Genomic DNA, 16,032 nt, shown 5'->3' with positions numbered 1-16,032 from the left:
CCCAGAATGTGAGACATCAGGTTCTCCTTCCCTCCCCAGGGCTAACCCACTGGTACGATTCCCAAGAACCCCCTCGTCTTGTGGTGACATGACATCAGCAGGTTCTCCCAAGCCCCAGGGCCAGTCTGACAGGAATGACCAACAGAATGACATACATTTCCAGTAGGAAAACAAAAACGGGGGAAACTGGTGTGTCTACCAACCACTGATACAGCAGCAGCCTCTGGGGACTAGAGGCTGTTACAACATGCTGAAGTATGTCACTGTGAGATAGCTGTCAGCAACCAACTGCTGCGTGTTTCCTGCTTCACCAGGCCCAGGGTTGCTGTGGGAACGACTAATCATGCTCCACATAACTACAACGGACATATTCTGTTTCCTGTCCTGTCTAACGGCTTTCACACAGTGCAGGTGCTTTTAACTCCATAACTGGTAGGACTTAGTGCCAGGTTAGGACATGCACCTCGTTATTGCAAGTGTGCACAAGCAAGAGACCGTTGTTTGGTTAGCAATGTTCCTGTATCACTCATGTGATTGCAGAGTTGACAAACCAAATGGCCACTGGATTGAGGAAAATAATCCTGATCTCATTCTGCCAGGTAGGCTACTTTGTAGTTAACATTTAATTGAGAAGGTTTTTGGGAAAGCCTTTCCATCTCTACCAGAAGATAGTTATCATTAGCATCATCGCTAACGGCTACACAAAGTAGACATGCACACAGACAGGGGAATTCCTGTGTTTCCAAAAGTTACAGGAATATATGAATCACTGATGCATTTTGTTTTATGATTATCTTGGGCAAATTCATTTCTAATAAGTTCAATACATTTATTATTGAATTCCATTTTAATGTCTGGATTCAATGATTCTGTCCACAACAGCGATGTTATAGGGCCCTAGAGGTGTGGTGTGTTTGTCTCAGTGCGCCAGAGGTGTGATGTTATAGGGCCCTAGAGGTGTGGTGTGTTTGTCTCAGTGCGCCAAAGGTGTGATGTTATAGGGCCCTAGAGGTGTGGTGTGTTTGTCTCAGTGCGCCAGAGGTGTGATGTTATAGGGCCCTAGAGGTGTGGTGTGTTTGTCTCAGTGCGCCAGAGGTGTGATGTTATAGGGCCCTAGAGGTGTGGTGTGTTTGTCTCAGTGCGCCAAAGGTGTGTGCCTAGTATACAGAGTAGCTCAGCCTGAGCATCAACTCACATCCTCTTCAATAGTAATGCTCTCTCTCTGCCGAGGCTGGAAAAGCTTGTGGTATGGCACACAGAGCACCACAGAATAGCCTTTCTAAAGAAGACTTCACTTACTTTAGGGGAAACCATGGTGGTTTCTGGCCTCAGAGTAACCCTGGTGATACTCATAAAATGATGTTATTTATCAGAGGACATTGTAGCAGAATTGAAATGGATCATACTGATTCACTGTATTCTATGCTGCAGCAAGAAGGCTGACTGCAGGTAGTCCAAATGATTAACTAAAACATATAGGGGGAGGGGCTTATTTCTTATTTTTGTTCTATGTTATTTTTAGTATTACATTGTTCTTGGTTACTGCATTGTTGGGTTTATAGCTTGCAATAACGACATTTAACTTGTGCATGTGACATTAAAACTTGATAAGAACAGATTTTCCAGCACTGCCAACCTGCTGCTTGAGACTAATGAACACATTTTGGAGTTGTTTTCCCAACTGTCTCCCTTTGGAGAGACAAACAGAGCAGACACTGTTCTTCCTCTTATAATTACATTCACAAACAGTCGCTTCAGTATCCAACAGAAATCCTCTTTTATCGGTCTGGGGGAAAGTTAAAACACACTACTAACACTAACAGGTAATGTAATTGTAAAAACATAAATAATAATAATAATAATAATCCACTTACTGAGTGGGGCTCCAAACAGCACAGTGTCCAAGGCCTTGAGCTGCAGCTTCTGAACATGGCTGCGATCCAGCATCTTCAGAATGGACACTGTCAGAGTGACGTTCTTCACAGCCAGCCTGAAGGAAACAGACAGATTGAGACTCTACAGTGCAGTTAAAGGAAGATTGGGGGAGAGAGAATAAGAGGGTTGGTAGGAAGGACCCTGTGGGGTAACTTACCTGGGCATGATGGTACCGTTGAAGTGCATCTTGCGGAAGGTGTCCACATACTGCGGCAGCTCCACGTGGGTGAGCCACAACACCACATCGTCCACTGTCCAGTTGTACACTGCAATACACAAACATGATATTACCACACTATCCTTGCTTCTCAACTCTCTCTAAAGACCGTTTCAGCCTCAGTAATCTCCATCACTGGTTATATGCCAACGTTGAGGCAACGCAGACCCACACACAGAGAGAGAACATTTGACTCTGCTTTATAATTTATGAGCGTCGCCGTGAGACGAGTGTATCCAAAAACCCTTAGAGGTATCCTCTATCATAACACACTTAAATGTAGCTACACACGTTGGCCATCTCTCAATAAAAGCCAGAGGAAGGGAGACGGGACTGGCAGGGAGACAGCAGCAGTGAGGTTTGTTGTGGGCTCAGGCTGACTAGCTAGCTTGGTTAATGTGCTTCTGCAGTTTCCTGGCTCCAAACCTCCACTCTGAGCACCCCCTGACAGGAAGCTGCAATGCAGAGACTCAAACAGAACCAGAGAGGGAAACGGAAAGGGGGGGGGTTGGAGAGATGGGGGACAGAAGAGAGGTAGGGAGAGGGGAGGGTGGAATGAGAGAGACAGATAAAGAGAGAGAGGGAGGAAGGAGGGGTAAGGGACAAAGAGTAGTGAGTGTAATGCCAGCAGGTCAAGGAGAGGGAGGCGTAGCTGGTACATCAGTGTGGATGGTTGTTATCTGTGTGTGTATGTTCTGATGAAAGGTACACTAGTCACCCTCTGCCAGGATGCTTGAGCTGCTAAGTGGTCTGCACTTCACTTGACTATGATGACATACCAACTGATACGTTTGACTACTCTGGCTGGGCAGCCTAACTGCAGTAACCAGACAGAAAATCTAAGCTTTCAATCGATATCTAATTACTGATGATACAAATGTAAAAACAACGCAGTGCTTTAAAACAGACAGTACAAAGCACAGGGAGGCTCAGAACAGCAGGGAAGGGTTCTGATATTCAGTACCAGTCAAACGTTTGGACACGCCTACTCATTCAAGGGACTTTCTTTATTTTTACTATATTGTAGAATAATAGTGAAGACATCAACACTATGAAATAACACATATGGAATCAAGTAGTAACCAAAAAAGTGTTAAATCAACATTTATTTTAAGATTTTATATTCCTCAAAGTAGCCAGCCTTTATGACAGCTTTGCACACTCGTAGCATTCTCTCAACCAACTTCACCTGGAATGCTTTTCCAACAGTCTTGAAGGAGTTCCCATATATGCTGAGCACTTGTAAGCTGCTTTTCCTTCACTCTGTGGCCCAACTCATCTCAATTGGGTTGAGGTCGGGTGATTGTGCAGGCCAGGTCATCTGATGTAGCACTCCATCACTCTCCTTGGTCAAATAGCCCTTACACAGGCTGGAGGTGTGTTGGTTCATTGTCCTGTTGAAAAAACAAATGATAGTCCCACTAAGCGCAAACCAGATGGGATGGCGTATCACTGCAGAATGCTGTGGTAGCCATGCTGGTTAAGTGTGCTTGTAATTCTAAATAAATCACAAACAGTTTCACCAGCAATGCAACCCCACACCATCACACCTCCTCCTCCATGCTTCACGGTGGGAACCACACATACGAAGATCATCTGTTCACGTCATCTGCGTCTCACAAAGACACGGCATTTGGAACCAGAAATCTCAAATTTGGACTCATCAGACCAAAAGGACAGATTTCCACCGGTCTAATGTCCATTGCTCGTGTTTCAGGGCCAAAGCAAGTCTCTTCTTCTTATCGGAGTCCTTTAGTGGTGGTTTCTTTGCAGCAATTCAACCATGAAGGTCTGATTCACACAGTCTCCTCTGAACAGTTGATGTTGAGATGTGTCTGTTACTTGAACTCTGAAGCATTTATTTGGGCTGCAATTTCTGAGGCTGGCAACTCCAATGAACTTATCCTCTGCAGCAGAGGTAACTCTGGGTCTTCCTTTCCTGTGGCGGTACTCATGAGATCCCGTTTCATCATAGCGCTTGCTGGTTTTTGCGACTGTACTTGAAGACATTTTCAAAGTTCTTGAAATTTTCCGGATTGACTGACCTTCATGTCTTAAACTATTGAATGGACTGTTTTTTTTCTTTGAGCTGTTCTTGCCATAATATGGAATTGTACCACACAGGGCTATCTTCTGTATACCAACCCCTACCTTGTCACAACACAACTGATTGGCTCAAACGCATTAAGGAAAGAAATTCCACAAATAAAATGTTAACAAGGCACACCTGTTAATTGAAATGCATTCCAGGTGACTACTTCATGAAGCTGGTTGAGAGAATGCCAAAAGTGTGCAAAGCTGTCATCAAGGGAAAGGGTGAATACTTTGAAGAATCTCAAATATAAATATATTTTGATTTGTTTATCACTTTTTTGGTGTGTGTTATTTCATAGTTTTGATGTCTTCACTATTATTCTACAATGTTGAAAATAGTAAAACATTTAGAAGAACTCTGAAATGAGTAGGTGTCTTCAAACTTTTGACTGGTACTGTAGCTAACATGGTGTCAGTCAGCAGTGAGACCTCAAACAAGGAGGGCTGGACGGACAGAGCAGCGCTCCCTTGAGGAGAACACAGAACACAGTGTACTGACAGAGATTCATCGTCTGAGACTCTCTTATATGCACACGGATGCACTAAGTGGGGCAGCGTGCCTGGAGGGGAGACTTGTTTGTACTGCTAGCCTGTAGAGAGCAGAGACAGAGCGGGAGGCTCCTGTAACACCACGGCGTTAGTTACAGCGTAGTTCCAGCACCTTTAGAACCCTTCCAGGTATTCCACAGGTCTTCCACACTGATGAACTGGTCGTCTCCGTGGAAACTGTTGTGCTTGGCTTTGGGATCGTGGTAGTTCAGGTCCTCCCTCAGGAACTGGAGGTCGCCAGGGTCACATGGAGGGAGACAGAAGGGAAGACAGAGAGCAGGTAAGAGAGAGAAGTGAAGAAAGAACAGGGGAGGTATCAATCAATGCAGCCAAAAAGATTATGTGGCCTGTCACTTATAGATGGTGGAATCAAACCGTTACATCAAGGCTGAGGTAAACCTAAGAGAGTGCAAAGTGTCAGCTATAGCAGGGAAGGATAAAAAGATCTCTGTACAGCGTGCTCAGAGAATAACCAATAGAGGCATGCCCTGAGCCTTCCCCAGCCTGCAGAGTCAGACAGCTAAGCTTACTGCTGCAGACCAGGCTCACTTCACTGTGTGCACCCAGCCTTGTTACTGTAGTACAGTGTGCAGTAGAGAGGAGCCTAGCATTAATGGAACAGCCAGGAACACTATGCTTTATTCACACCACACACACTGAGAAGGGGCTAGAAAACAAATAGCCTTTTGTGACTGAATGACAATTAAGACCTAGACATTGTCTCACCAAGTGAATGTCAATAAAGATCTATACGTTTGGCCATGTACATGTATAATATTTTACACTGAAGCTTTACTGGCCTGAGATCCTGTGATGGAATCTACAAACCTATAACTCCATTTCTAACAGCAGTGGACAATAGATCATTATTTGATGAGGAACACAAACAGGAAATCAGGTGTTCCTCTTCTCCTCTAAACACTCACCAATCTTTCAATCTAAATGAGCCTACTCTAAGTAATATCTGACACATTAAGTGTCTCCAGTTCTCTTGAGCAACGACATAGAAGCACAGCAAAAGGGCTTAGATGACATGATGTTTCATCCATCGCTAGCCAGCCCCCATGCTGTTATCACTGGGAGGAAGAAGCTTGGCTGCTGTACGACACACACGCCCCCACAAAGAACATCTCAAAGAACATGGGCGCAGGACAAGCCATGATGCTGATTTTCCTTCTTCAGAGCTTAGTGTGGGTGGTTTTCACTACAGGACGGACACTCACAATCTATCAGGCAATAAATCATACCGTTTCTTTGACAATGTAGCCAGATAGATGATGTTTTTAAAAAATCCTGGTCCGGTGTGTTTTTTAGCTGCAACATGCTGTTTCAATCATCTCAGCTTTATATTTTTATTTAACTTGGCAAGTCAGTTAAAAACGAATTATTTTTTACAATGACGGCCTACACCGGTCCAAACCCAGACGACGCTGGGCCAATTGTGCGCCGCCCTACGGGACTCCCAATCACAGCCGGTTGTGATACAGCCTGGAATCGTCTGTAGTGACGCTTAAAGCACTGAGACGCAGTGCCTTAGACCGCTGCGCCACTTTAAACGTATGTAGTTCTGTCCTTGAGCTTGTCTATTAATGTTCTGTATTATGATGTTTCATGTTTTGTGTCGACTCCAGGAAGAGTAGCGTCTGCTTTTGCAACAGCTAATGGAGATCCAAATAAAAAAAATAAAAAAATGATGAAACATGATCATAACATTTTTCTTTCTCTAAGAAGATCCCAGGCATCAGAGCTGTTTCGGTCCAAGCACTCTACATGTCTTGTTTAGCTTTTCTCAGTGTTGGCTCTGAGCCAGGACTGACACTGGAGATATGTGCTTAATTCACAGGCTGGCTGCTTCAGGGATGTCTGCAGAGCTAATGTCTCCTTCTCAAACTGCTTAGCCCCTGCAGAAGAAGCTGCATAGGAAGACTGCTCTAGCCCAGACCAGAGCCTCCTGAGGTGGGCCTCGCCTCTCCCAGCCTGGTCGTGGCTGCCCTACAGGCCTCTCCTTTCCCAGCCTGGTCGTGGCTGCCCTACAGGCCTCTCCCCTCCCAGCCTGGTTGCCCTACAGCCCTCTCCTCTCCCAGCCTGGTCGTGGCTGCCCTACAGGCCTCGCCTCTCCCAGCCTGGTCGCCCTACAGGCCTCTCCCCTCCCAGCCTGGTCGTGGCTGCCCTACAGCCCTCTCCTCTCCCAGCCTGGTCGTGGCTGCCCTACAGGCCTCTCCTCTCTCAGCCTGGTCGTGGCTGCCCTACAGGCCTCTCCTCTCTCAGCCTGGTCGTGGCTGCCCTACAGGCCTCTCCTCTCCCAGCCTGGTCGTGGCTGCCCTACAGGCCTCTCCTCTCTCAGCCTGGTCGTGGCTGCCCTACAGGCCTCGCCTCTCCCAGCCTGGTCGTGGCTGCCCTACAGGCCTCTCCTCTCCCAGCCTGGTCGCCCTACAGGCCTCTCCTCTCCCAGCCTGGTCGTGGCTGCTCTACTACTGGTTGCAGTGTTAGAGGAAGCCTGCTACGGGGAGGGTAGGCTAGGTCAGGCCACACAGGTGTCATTTTTGCAGCCCTGACTTCTCTCTGACTGAAGGAATGCCTGGACTGACCTGGCCATGCTGTGCTGCCTGTGGCTGCCTTGCCAAGCTCTCCCAGTCCCAGAGGAGGCCCAGGACACTGGTTACACAGCAGAAAGGAGGGGACAAGTCCCAACACTCCCAGGTGTAGACCTTACTGTGAAATGCTTACTTACAAAGCCTTAACTAACAATGCAGTTAAGAAAAAAAGAGTAACAATAAAATAACAATAACAAGGCTATATACAGGGGCCACCGGTACCAGGTCAATAGGCGGAGGTACAGGTTAGTCAAGGTAATATGTACATGTAGGTAGGGGTAAAGTGACAATGCATAGAAAATAAACAGTGAATAGCAAGGGGGGGGGGGGGTCAATGCAAATAGTCTGGGTGGACATTTGATTTACTGTTCAGCAGTCTTATGGCTTGGAGGTAGACGCTGTTAAAAAGCCTTTTGAACCTAGACTTGGCGCTCAGGTACTGCATGTCGTGTGTTAGCAGAGAGAACAGTCTAACTAGGGTGGCTGTAGTCTTTGGCCATTTTTAGGGCCTTGGATGGCAGGAAGCTTAGCCCCAGTGATGTACTCGGTAGGGCCTTCTGGTCAGAGGCCGTGCAGTTGACATACCAGGCGGTGATGCAACCAGTCAGGATGCTCTCGATGGTGCAGCTGTAGAACTTTTGGAGGACTTGAGGACCCATGCCAAATCTTTTCAGTCTCCTGGGGGGAATATGCATTGTCGTGCCCTCTTCACAACTGTCTTGGTGTGTTTGGACCATGATAGTTTGTCGTTGATGTCGACACCAAGGAACTTGAAGCTTCTAACCTGCTCCACTACAGCCCTGTCAATTTGAATGGGGGCATGCGCGGCCATCCTTTCCTGTAGTCCACGATAATTTCCTTTGTCTTGATCACGTTGAGGAAGATGTTGTCCTGGCACCACACTGCCAGGTCTCTGACCTCCTCCCTATAGGACGTCGCATCGTTGTCAGTGATCAGGCCTACCATTGTTGTGTCGTCGGCAAACTTAACGATGGTGTTGGAGTCGTGCTTGGCCACACAGTCATGGGTGAACAGGGAGTACAGGAGGGGAATAAACATGCACCCCTGAGAGGCCCCCGTGTTGAGGATCAGCGTGGCAGATGTGTTGTTGCCTACACTTACCACCTGGGGGCGGCCCTTCAGGAAGTCCAGGATCCAGTTGCAGAGGGAGGTGTTTAGTCCCGGGGTCCTTAGCTTAGTGATGAGCTTTGAGGGTACTATGGTGTTGAACGCTGAGCTGTAGTCAATGAACAGCATTCTCACGTAGGTGTTTCTATTCTCCAGGTGGGAAAGGGCAGTGTGGAGTGCAATGGAGATTGTGTTATTTGTGGATCTGTTGGGGCGGTATGCGAATTGGAGTGGGTCTTTGGTTTCTGGGATGATGGTGTTGATGTAATCCATGACCAATCTTTTAAAGCACTTCATGGCTACAGACGTGAGTGCTACAGGTCAGTAGTCATTTAGGAAGGTTACCTTGGAGTTCTTGGGCACAGGGACTATTGTGGTCTGCCTGAAACATGTAGGTATTACAGACACTGTCAGGGACAGGTTGAAAATGTCAGTGAAGACACTTGCCAGTTGGTTAGCGCATTCTCCGAGTACACGTCCTGGTAATCCGTCTGGCCCTGCGGCCTTGTGAATGATGACCTGTTTAAAGGTCTTACTACGGATAGTGTGATCACACAGTTGTCCGAAACAGCTGGTGCTCTAATGCATGCTTCAGTGTTGCTTGCCTCGAAGCGCGCATTGAAGTCATTTAGCCCGTCTAGTAAGGTCGTGTCACTGGAAAGCACACGGCTGGGCTTCCCTTTGTAGTCCGTAATAGTTTGCAAGCCCTGCCACATCCGACGAGTGTCAGAGCCGGTGTAGTAGGATTCAATCTTAGTCCTGCATTGACGGCTTGCCTGTTTGCTGGTTCGCAGGGCAGAGCAGGATTTCTTATAAACTTCCGGGTTAGAGTCCCCCTCCTTGAAAGCACCAGCTTTACCCTTTAGCTCAGTGCAGATATTGCCTGTAATCCATGGCTTCTGGTTGGGGTATATACAGTGGGGAGAACAAGTATTTGATACACTGCCGATTTTGCAGGTTTTCCTACTTACAAAGCATGTAGAGGTCTGTAATTTTTATCATAGGTACACTTCAACTGTGAGAAACGAAATGTAAAACAAAAATCCAGAAAATCACATTGTATGATTTTTAAGTAATTAATTTGCATTTTATTGCATGACATAAGTATTTGATACATCAGAAAAGCAGAACTTAATATTTGGTACAGAAACCTTTGTTTGCAATTACAGAGATCATACGTTTCCTGTAGTTCTTGACCAAGTTTGCACACACTGCAGCAGGGATTTTGGCCCACTCCTCAATACAGACGTTCTCCAGATCCTTCAGGTTTCGGGGCTGTCGCTGGGCAATACGGACTTTCAGCTCCCTCCAAAGATGTTCTATTGGGTTCAGGTCTGGAGACTGGCTAGGCCACTCCAGGACCTTGAGATGCTTCTTACGGAGCCACTCCTTAGTTGCCCTGGCTGTGTGTTTCGGGTCGTTGTCATGCTGGAAGACCCAGCCACGACCCATCTCAATGCTCTTACTGAGGGAAGGAGGTTGTTGGCCAAGATCTCGCGATACATGGCCCCATCCATCCTCCCCTCAATACAGTGCAGTCGTCCTGTCCCCTTTGCAGAAAAGCATCCCCAAAGAATGATGTTTCCACCTCCATGCCTCACGGTTGGGATGGTGTTCTTGGGGTTGTACTCATCCTTCTTCTTCCTCCAAACACGGCGAGTGGAGTTTAGACCAAAAAGCTCTATTTTTTGTCACATCAAACCACATGACCTTCTCCCATTCCTCCTCTGGATCATCCAGATGGTCATTGGCAAACTTCAGACGGACCTGGACATGCGCTGGCTTGAGCAGGGGGACATTGCGTGCGCTGCAGGATTTTAATCCATGGCGGCATAGTGTGTTACTAATGGTTTTCTTTGAGACTGTGGTCCCAGCTCTCTTCAGGTCATTGACCAGGTCCTGCCGTGTAGTTCTGGGCTGATCCCTCACCTTCCTCATGATCATTGATTCCCCACGAGGTGAGATCTTGCATGGAGCCCCAGACCGAGGGTGATTGACCGTCATCTTGAACTTCTTCCATTTTTTAATAATTGCGCCAACAGTTGTTGCCTTCTCACCAAGCTGCTTGCCTATTGTTCTGTAGCCCATCCCAGCCTTGTGGAGGTCTACAATTTTATCCCTGATGTCCTTACACAGCTCTCTGGTCTTGGCCATTGTGGAGAGGTTGGAGTCTGTTTGATTGAGTGTGTGGACAGGTGTCTTTTTTTACAGGTAACGAATTCAAACATGTGCAGTTAATACAGGTAATGAGTGGAGAACAGGAAGGCTTCTTAAAGAAAAACTAACAGGTCTGTGAGCCGGAATTCTTACTGGTTGGTAGGTGATCAAATACTTATGTCATGCAATAAAATGCAAATGAATTACTTAAAAATCATACAATGTGATTTTCTGGATTTTTGTTTTAGATTCCGTCTCTCACAGTTGAAGTGTACCTATGATAAAAATTACAGACCTCTACATGCTTTGTAAGTAGGAAAACCTGCAAAATCGTCAGTGTATCAAATACTTGTTCTCCCCACTGTACGTACAGTCACTGTGAGGACGACATCATCGATGCACTTATTGATGAAGCCAGCGACTGATGTGGTCAACTCCTCAATGCAATCGGATGAACACCGGAACATATTCTAGTTTATGCTAGCAAAACAGTCCTGTAGCTTAGCATTTGCGTCATCTGACCACTTCCACATTGAGCGACTCACTGGTACTTCCTGCTTTAGTGTTTGTTTGTAAGCAGGAATCAGGATAGAATTATGGTCCCTCTGGTTGCACGTGACATGCTGGTAGAAATGAGGTAAAATGAAAAAGTCCTGCATTAAAGTCCCCGGCCACTAGGCGCCGCCTCTAGATGAGCATTTTCTTATTTGCTTTTGGCCTTGTACAGCTCGTTGAGTGCGGTCTTAGTGCCAGCATCGGTTTGTGGTGGTAAATAGACAGATATGAAAAATAGATGAAAACTCTCTTGGTAAATAGTGTGGTCTACAGCTTATCAAGAGATACTCAGGCAAGCAAAACCTTGAGACTTCCTAAATATTAGATTTCGCGCACCAGCTGTTATTGACAGACACAGACCACCACCCTATGTCTTACCGGAGGCAGCTGTTATTGACAGACACAGACCACCACCCTATGTCTTACCGGAGGCAGCTGTTATTGACAGACACAGACCACCACCCTATGTCTTACCGGAGGCAGCTGGTAAAATAGCAATTGGTTAGGAGCCTGTAAAACAGGAGCCAACTCCTGCAGCACCATAGTAAAAACCAGCAGGGGTTTCTACTCAGTGAACTCAAGCACAGCACTACAACATGAGAAGCAGGAGGAGCACAAATCCACCACTTACTTCAATAGCAAAGTAAAAGCCATTACCGAGCAGCCATTAACTAATCTCATTATCTGTGGCCATCTTCGGAAGGAATCCCTGCTGGTGGATGACAGGGGATTAAAGTACTGATACCTTCAGGACACTTTTCTGTGACTCACATAGGCAGGTTTGGCTGGTGCCATGCAGCACTACATCCTCTCCAACACATCACACTATGAAAACTGAAAACGCCTGTAATCTATCAAATGCTATTGAAGTAGGGAACCTGGTGGTGCTACCCACCCAGTCCTTCTCTGACACGCCCACATTGTGTAGGGAACCTGGTGGTGCTACCCACCCAGTCCTTCTCTGACACGCCCACATTGTGTAGGGAACCTGGTGGTACTACCCACCCAGTCCTTCTCTGACACGCCCACATTGTGTAGGGAACCTGGTGGTGCTACCCACCCAGTCCTTCTCTGACACGCCCACATTGTGTAGGGAACCTGGTGGTGCTACCCACCCAGTCCTTCTCTGACACACCCACATTGTGTAGGGAACCTGGTGGTACTACCCACCCAGTCCTTCTCTGACACGCCCACATTGTGTAGGGAACCTGGTGGTACTACCCACCCAGTCCTTCTCTGACACGCCCACATTGTGTAGGGAACCTGGTGGTACTACCCACCCAGTCCTTCTCTGACACGCCCACATTGTGTAGGGAACCTGGTGGTGCTACTCACCCAGTCCTTCTATGACACGCCCACATTGTGTAGGGAACCTAGTGGTGCTACTCACCCAGTCCTTCTCTGACACGCCCACATTGTGTAGGGAACCTGGTGGTACTACTCACCCCATCCGTCTCTGACACATCCACATTGCCATTAGCATCGTCATCCATCTGCTTGTGGATACTGCGGATGGCCTCGAAGCTGAGGATGGTATTTTCATCGTAGCACCGAGGCTCATCGATGCGACAGAGTTCTGAGAGAGAAAAGACAAGTTGAACTTGAGTCAGCAGTTGTACAGGGCTCCCAACAATACCTGAACTTGGGCGGTAATTCATATATATTGTATACTGGTATACATTTTCAATAGTTTGGGGCACCCTAAAGCTACGCCACTGCTTGTAACTATAAGTAACACTATCCAAGATTTGCCAAATAAATTATTTCCAACTCAGGGCTCCACCTATGCATTTGGTTTGCTAGCGTGCTAGCTAAGTGGCTGGCTAAGTGGCTGGCTAAGTGGCTGGCTAAGTGGCTGGCTAAGTGGCTGGCTAAGTGGCTGGCTAAGTGGCTGGTTAAGTGGCTGGTTAAGTGGCTGGTTAAGTGGCTGGTTAAGTGGCTGGTTAAGTGGCTGGTTAAGTGGCTGGTTAAGTGGCTGGTTAAGTGGCTGGCTATGTGGCTGGCTATGTGGCTGGTTAAGTGGCTGGTTAAGTGGCTGGTTAAGTGGCTGGCTAAGTGGCTGGCTAAGTGGCTGGCTAAGTGGCTGGCTAAGTGGCTGGCTAAGTGGCTGGTTAAGTGGCTGGTTAAGTGGCTGGTTAAGTGGCTACCTAAGTGGCTACCTAAGTGGCTACCTAAGTGGCTACCTAAGTGGCTACCTAAGTGGCTACCTAAGTGGCTACCTAAGTGGCTACCTAAGTGGCTGGCTAAGTGGCTGGCTAAGTGGCTGGCTAAGTGGCTGGCTAAGTGGCTGGCTAAGTGGCTGGTTAAGTGGCTGGTTAAGTGGCTACCTAAGTGGCTACCTAAGTGGCTGGCTAAGTGGCTGGCTAAGTGGCTACCTAAGTGGCTGGCTAAGTGGCTGGCTAAGTGGCTGGTTAAGTGGCTGGTTAAGTGGCTGGTTAAGTGGCTGGTTAAGTGGCTGGTTAAGTGGCTGGTTAAGTGGCTGGTTAAGTGGCTGGTTAAGTGGCTGGTTAAGTGGCTGGCTAAGTGGCTGGCTAAGTGGCTGGCTAAGTGGCTGGCTAAGTGGCTGGCTAAGTGGCTGGTTAAGTGGCTGGTTAAGTGGCTGGTTAAGTGGCTGGTTAAGTGGCTGGCTAAGTGGCTGGCTAAGTGGCTGGCTAAGTGGCTGGCTAAGTGGCTGGCTAAGTGGCTGGCTAAGTGGCTGGTTAAGTGGCTGGCTAAGTGGCTGGCTAAGTGGCTGGTTAAGTGGCTGGTTAAGTGGCTGGTTAAGTGGCTGGTTAAGTGGCTGGTTAAGTGGCTGGTTAAGTGGCTGGTTAAGTGGCTGGTTAAGTGGCTGGCTAAGTGGCTGGCTAAGTGGCTGGTTAAGTGGCTGGTTAAGTGGCTGGTTAAGTGGCTGGTTAAGTGGCTAGCTTGCAAGATCAAGCTTCTTAGAGCAGAGACAATCAATCTCCTCCTGGATCAAGATCCCTGCTGACAAAATTTGTTTTGTGTGTCAAAAGAATAATGTATATATTTTTTGGGGTTTGGAAAGAAATAGCGCCCTTTGCGTGCACTGTCAGTAATACCGTATACCCCGGTATGGTACAGGAACGTTTTGAAGGTATCTGGATACCACCCAACACCACACAGTAGGTCTAGTGTAGGGTTGTCCACAACAACTACAAAAATCTTGGTTGACCAAGAGTCGTCTGTTCTTTCGACCAATCAATTGGTCTACATTTTTAAACTTGTATTTTCCCAAATATAGACACACCCTATGTTTGAATAAAATCAACTATATGTAGGCTACTGAGCTTGTCTGATGCTTTAAGCACTGCGATTCAAAATGAAGACACACAAACTACTAAAGAGGGAGACAGATCAATATAGCCTACCCAGAAAAAAACAAAAAAGAAATATGTTCTCCTCCTACCCCTGCCCGCTGCTGCTGCCTTTGCAGATTCTGCCATTAGGCTGCTGAAGGCTACACCAGCAGTCGGCAACCTTTTCCATTTGGAGTGCCAAGTTTTCCTACGATTTCTACTAATCCATGTGCCAGTTTTATATGTACATTTCTGTGGAACAGTTTCATTTCATTTATAATAAAGTCTTCATATCTCAAAATCAATGACATGTGGTTAATAGCCACATAATAGCTGCTGGTGTAGCCAAAATTATATCTAAATGAAAATGATACAAATCTAAAAGTAACTTTTATTGCCATTGCCAACTATGTAAAAATAGCCTACATAAGGCCAACAAATAAAAACATTGCAGTCTGCAGGTAGGAAATATCCTGATAAAAATAAATATCCTATAAATGACATTGGCTACGCATGGCCTGTCTGCAAGGAACTTGAAACATTGTATCAACTATTAACTTGGTATGTCCCAAAGCTAGTGCTAGCAAACTTGCAACATTGCATAAAATATTCCCCTGCCATGGACACAGTTGTAGGCTATTTGCGCAAGGGATAAGAAGTAATTAGGTAGGCCTATTTTATGACTTTTCCACCAGATCAGAGCATGACATTTTTTCCCCCTTTCATGCGGAGTGGTAATCGATAGAGAGACGCAAAAAAATGTATCAAGTAGGCTACATTGAGGAACTACTGTCATTCTCTATGGGTGTAAAAACACACTTTGTTTACTTGCTGTTTGATGTGAATACATTTTTTCTTTGAAAAGCTCCTTTGTGATGGTTAAGACAATCAGAAATAGTATCAAATCCCCAACTGGACACATTTATAGGCCTATATTTGCGTGTAGGCCAGGTAGTCTAGGCCTACTTCTATGCGTAATCAGGTGCATGTCCTTACTCAAGATTGACAAGAGCGCTGCAAAACAAAAGACAATGAATAATCTGACAACTCGTAAATGGAATAAACCACAACTTTTTTCTAACAAGTGTAGCCTAAGTTGTGCTCTCTGCAAACAACGTGTCCACTCCTACAATGACAACAGTAAGACTATAATAATAATAATAAATCAAATAAATTAACAGAAATTACCATTACCAAACACACATTGTAGATGAGAAATGGGAATTAACAGTAAATGTACTACTGATGATACTGGTGTGCCATCCCCACAGCCTCCGCAATGGGTTAGTCCACTCAGACAGGCCTCCGCAATGGATTAGTCCACTCAGACAGGCCTCCGCAATGGGTTAGTCCACTCAGACAGGCCTCCGCAATGGATTAGTCCACTCAGACAGGCCTCCGCAATGGGTTAGTCCACTCAGACAGGTATGAATAAGACAGGTGTCTCGTGTGCCATAAATTATTTTTCTAGATTTGCCACTGCTCAAAAAAATATATATTGGTCGAC

General features: G+C 46.5%; 1 protein-coding gene across 6 annotated transcripts in view; it reads right to left on the bottom strand.

Annotated features, from left to right (window-relative positions):
• The window catches only part of LOC139549544 (stromal interaction molecule 1-like), an 87,647-nt gene that overhangs the window by 56,350 nt on the left and 15,265 nt on the right, over positions 1 to 16,032 (bottom strand). For all 6 annotated transcript variants that reach the window (XM_071360152.1, XM_071360147.1, XM_071360148.1 and 3 more), the window contains exons 3-6: positions 12,675 to 12,805; positions 4,908 to 5,022; positions 2,093 to 2,201; positions 1,875 to 1,990 (exon numbers count right to left, since the gene is read on the bottom strand). In XM_071360152.1, coding sequence (XP_071216253.1) covers positions 1,875 to 1,990; positions 2,093 to 2,201; positions 4,908 to 5,022; positions 12,675 to 12,805 — 471 coding nt within the window. The remainder of the gene's footprint in view (positions 1 to 1,874; positions 1,991 to 2,092; positions 2,202 to 4,907; positions 5,023 to 12,674; positions 12,806 to 16,032) is intronic.

This window comes from Salvelinus alpinus, chromosome 22, assembly GCF_045679555.1.
Source record: "Salvelinus alpinus chromosome 22, SLU_Salpinus.1, whole genome shotgun sequence".
NCBI classification, from domain to species: Eukaryota; Metazoa; Chordata; class Actinopteri; order Salmoniformes; family Salmonidae; genus Salvelinus; species Salvelinus alpinus.
This window is presented reverse-complemented; position numbering and strand designations above follow the sequence as displayed.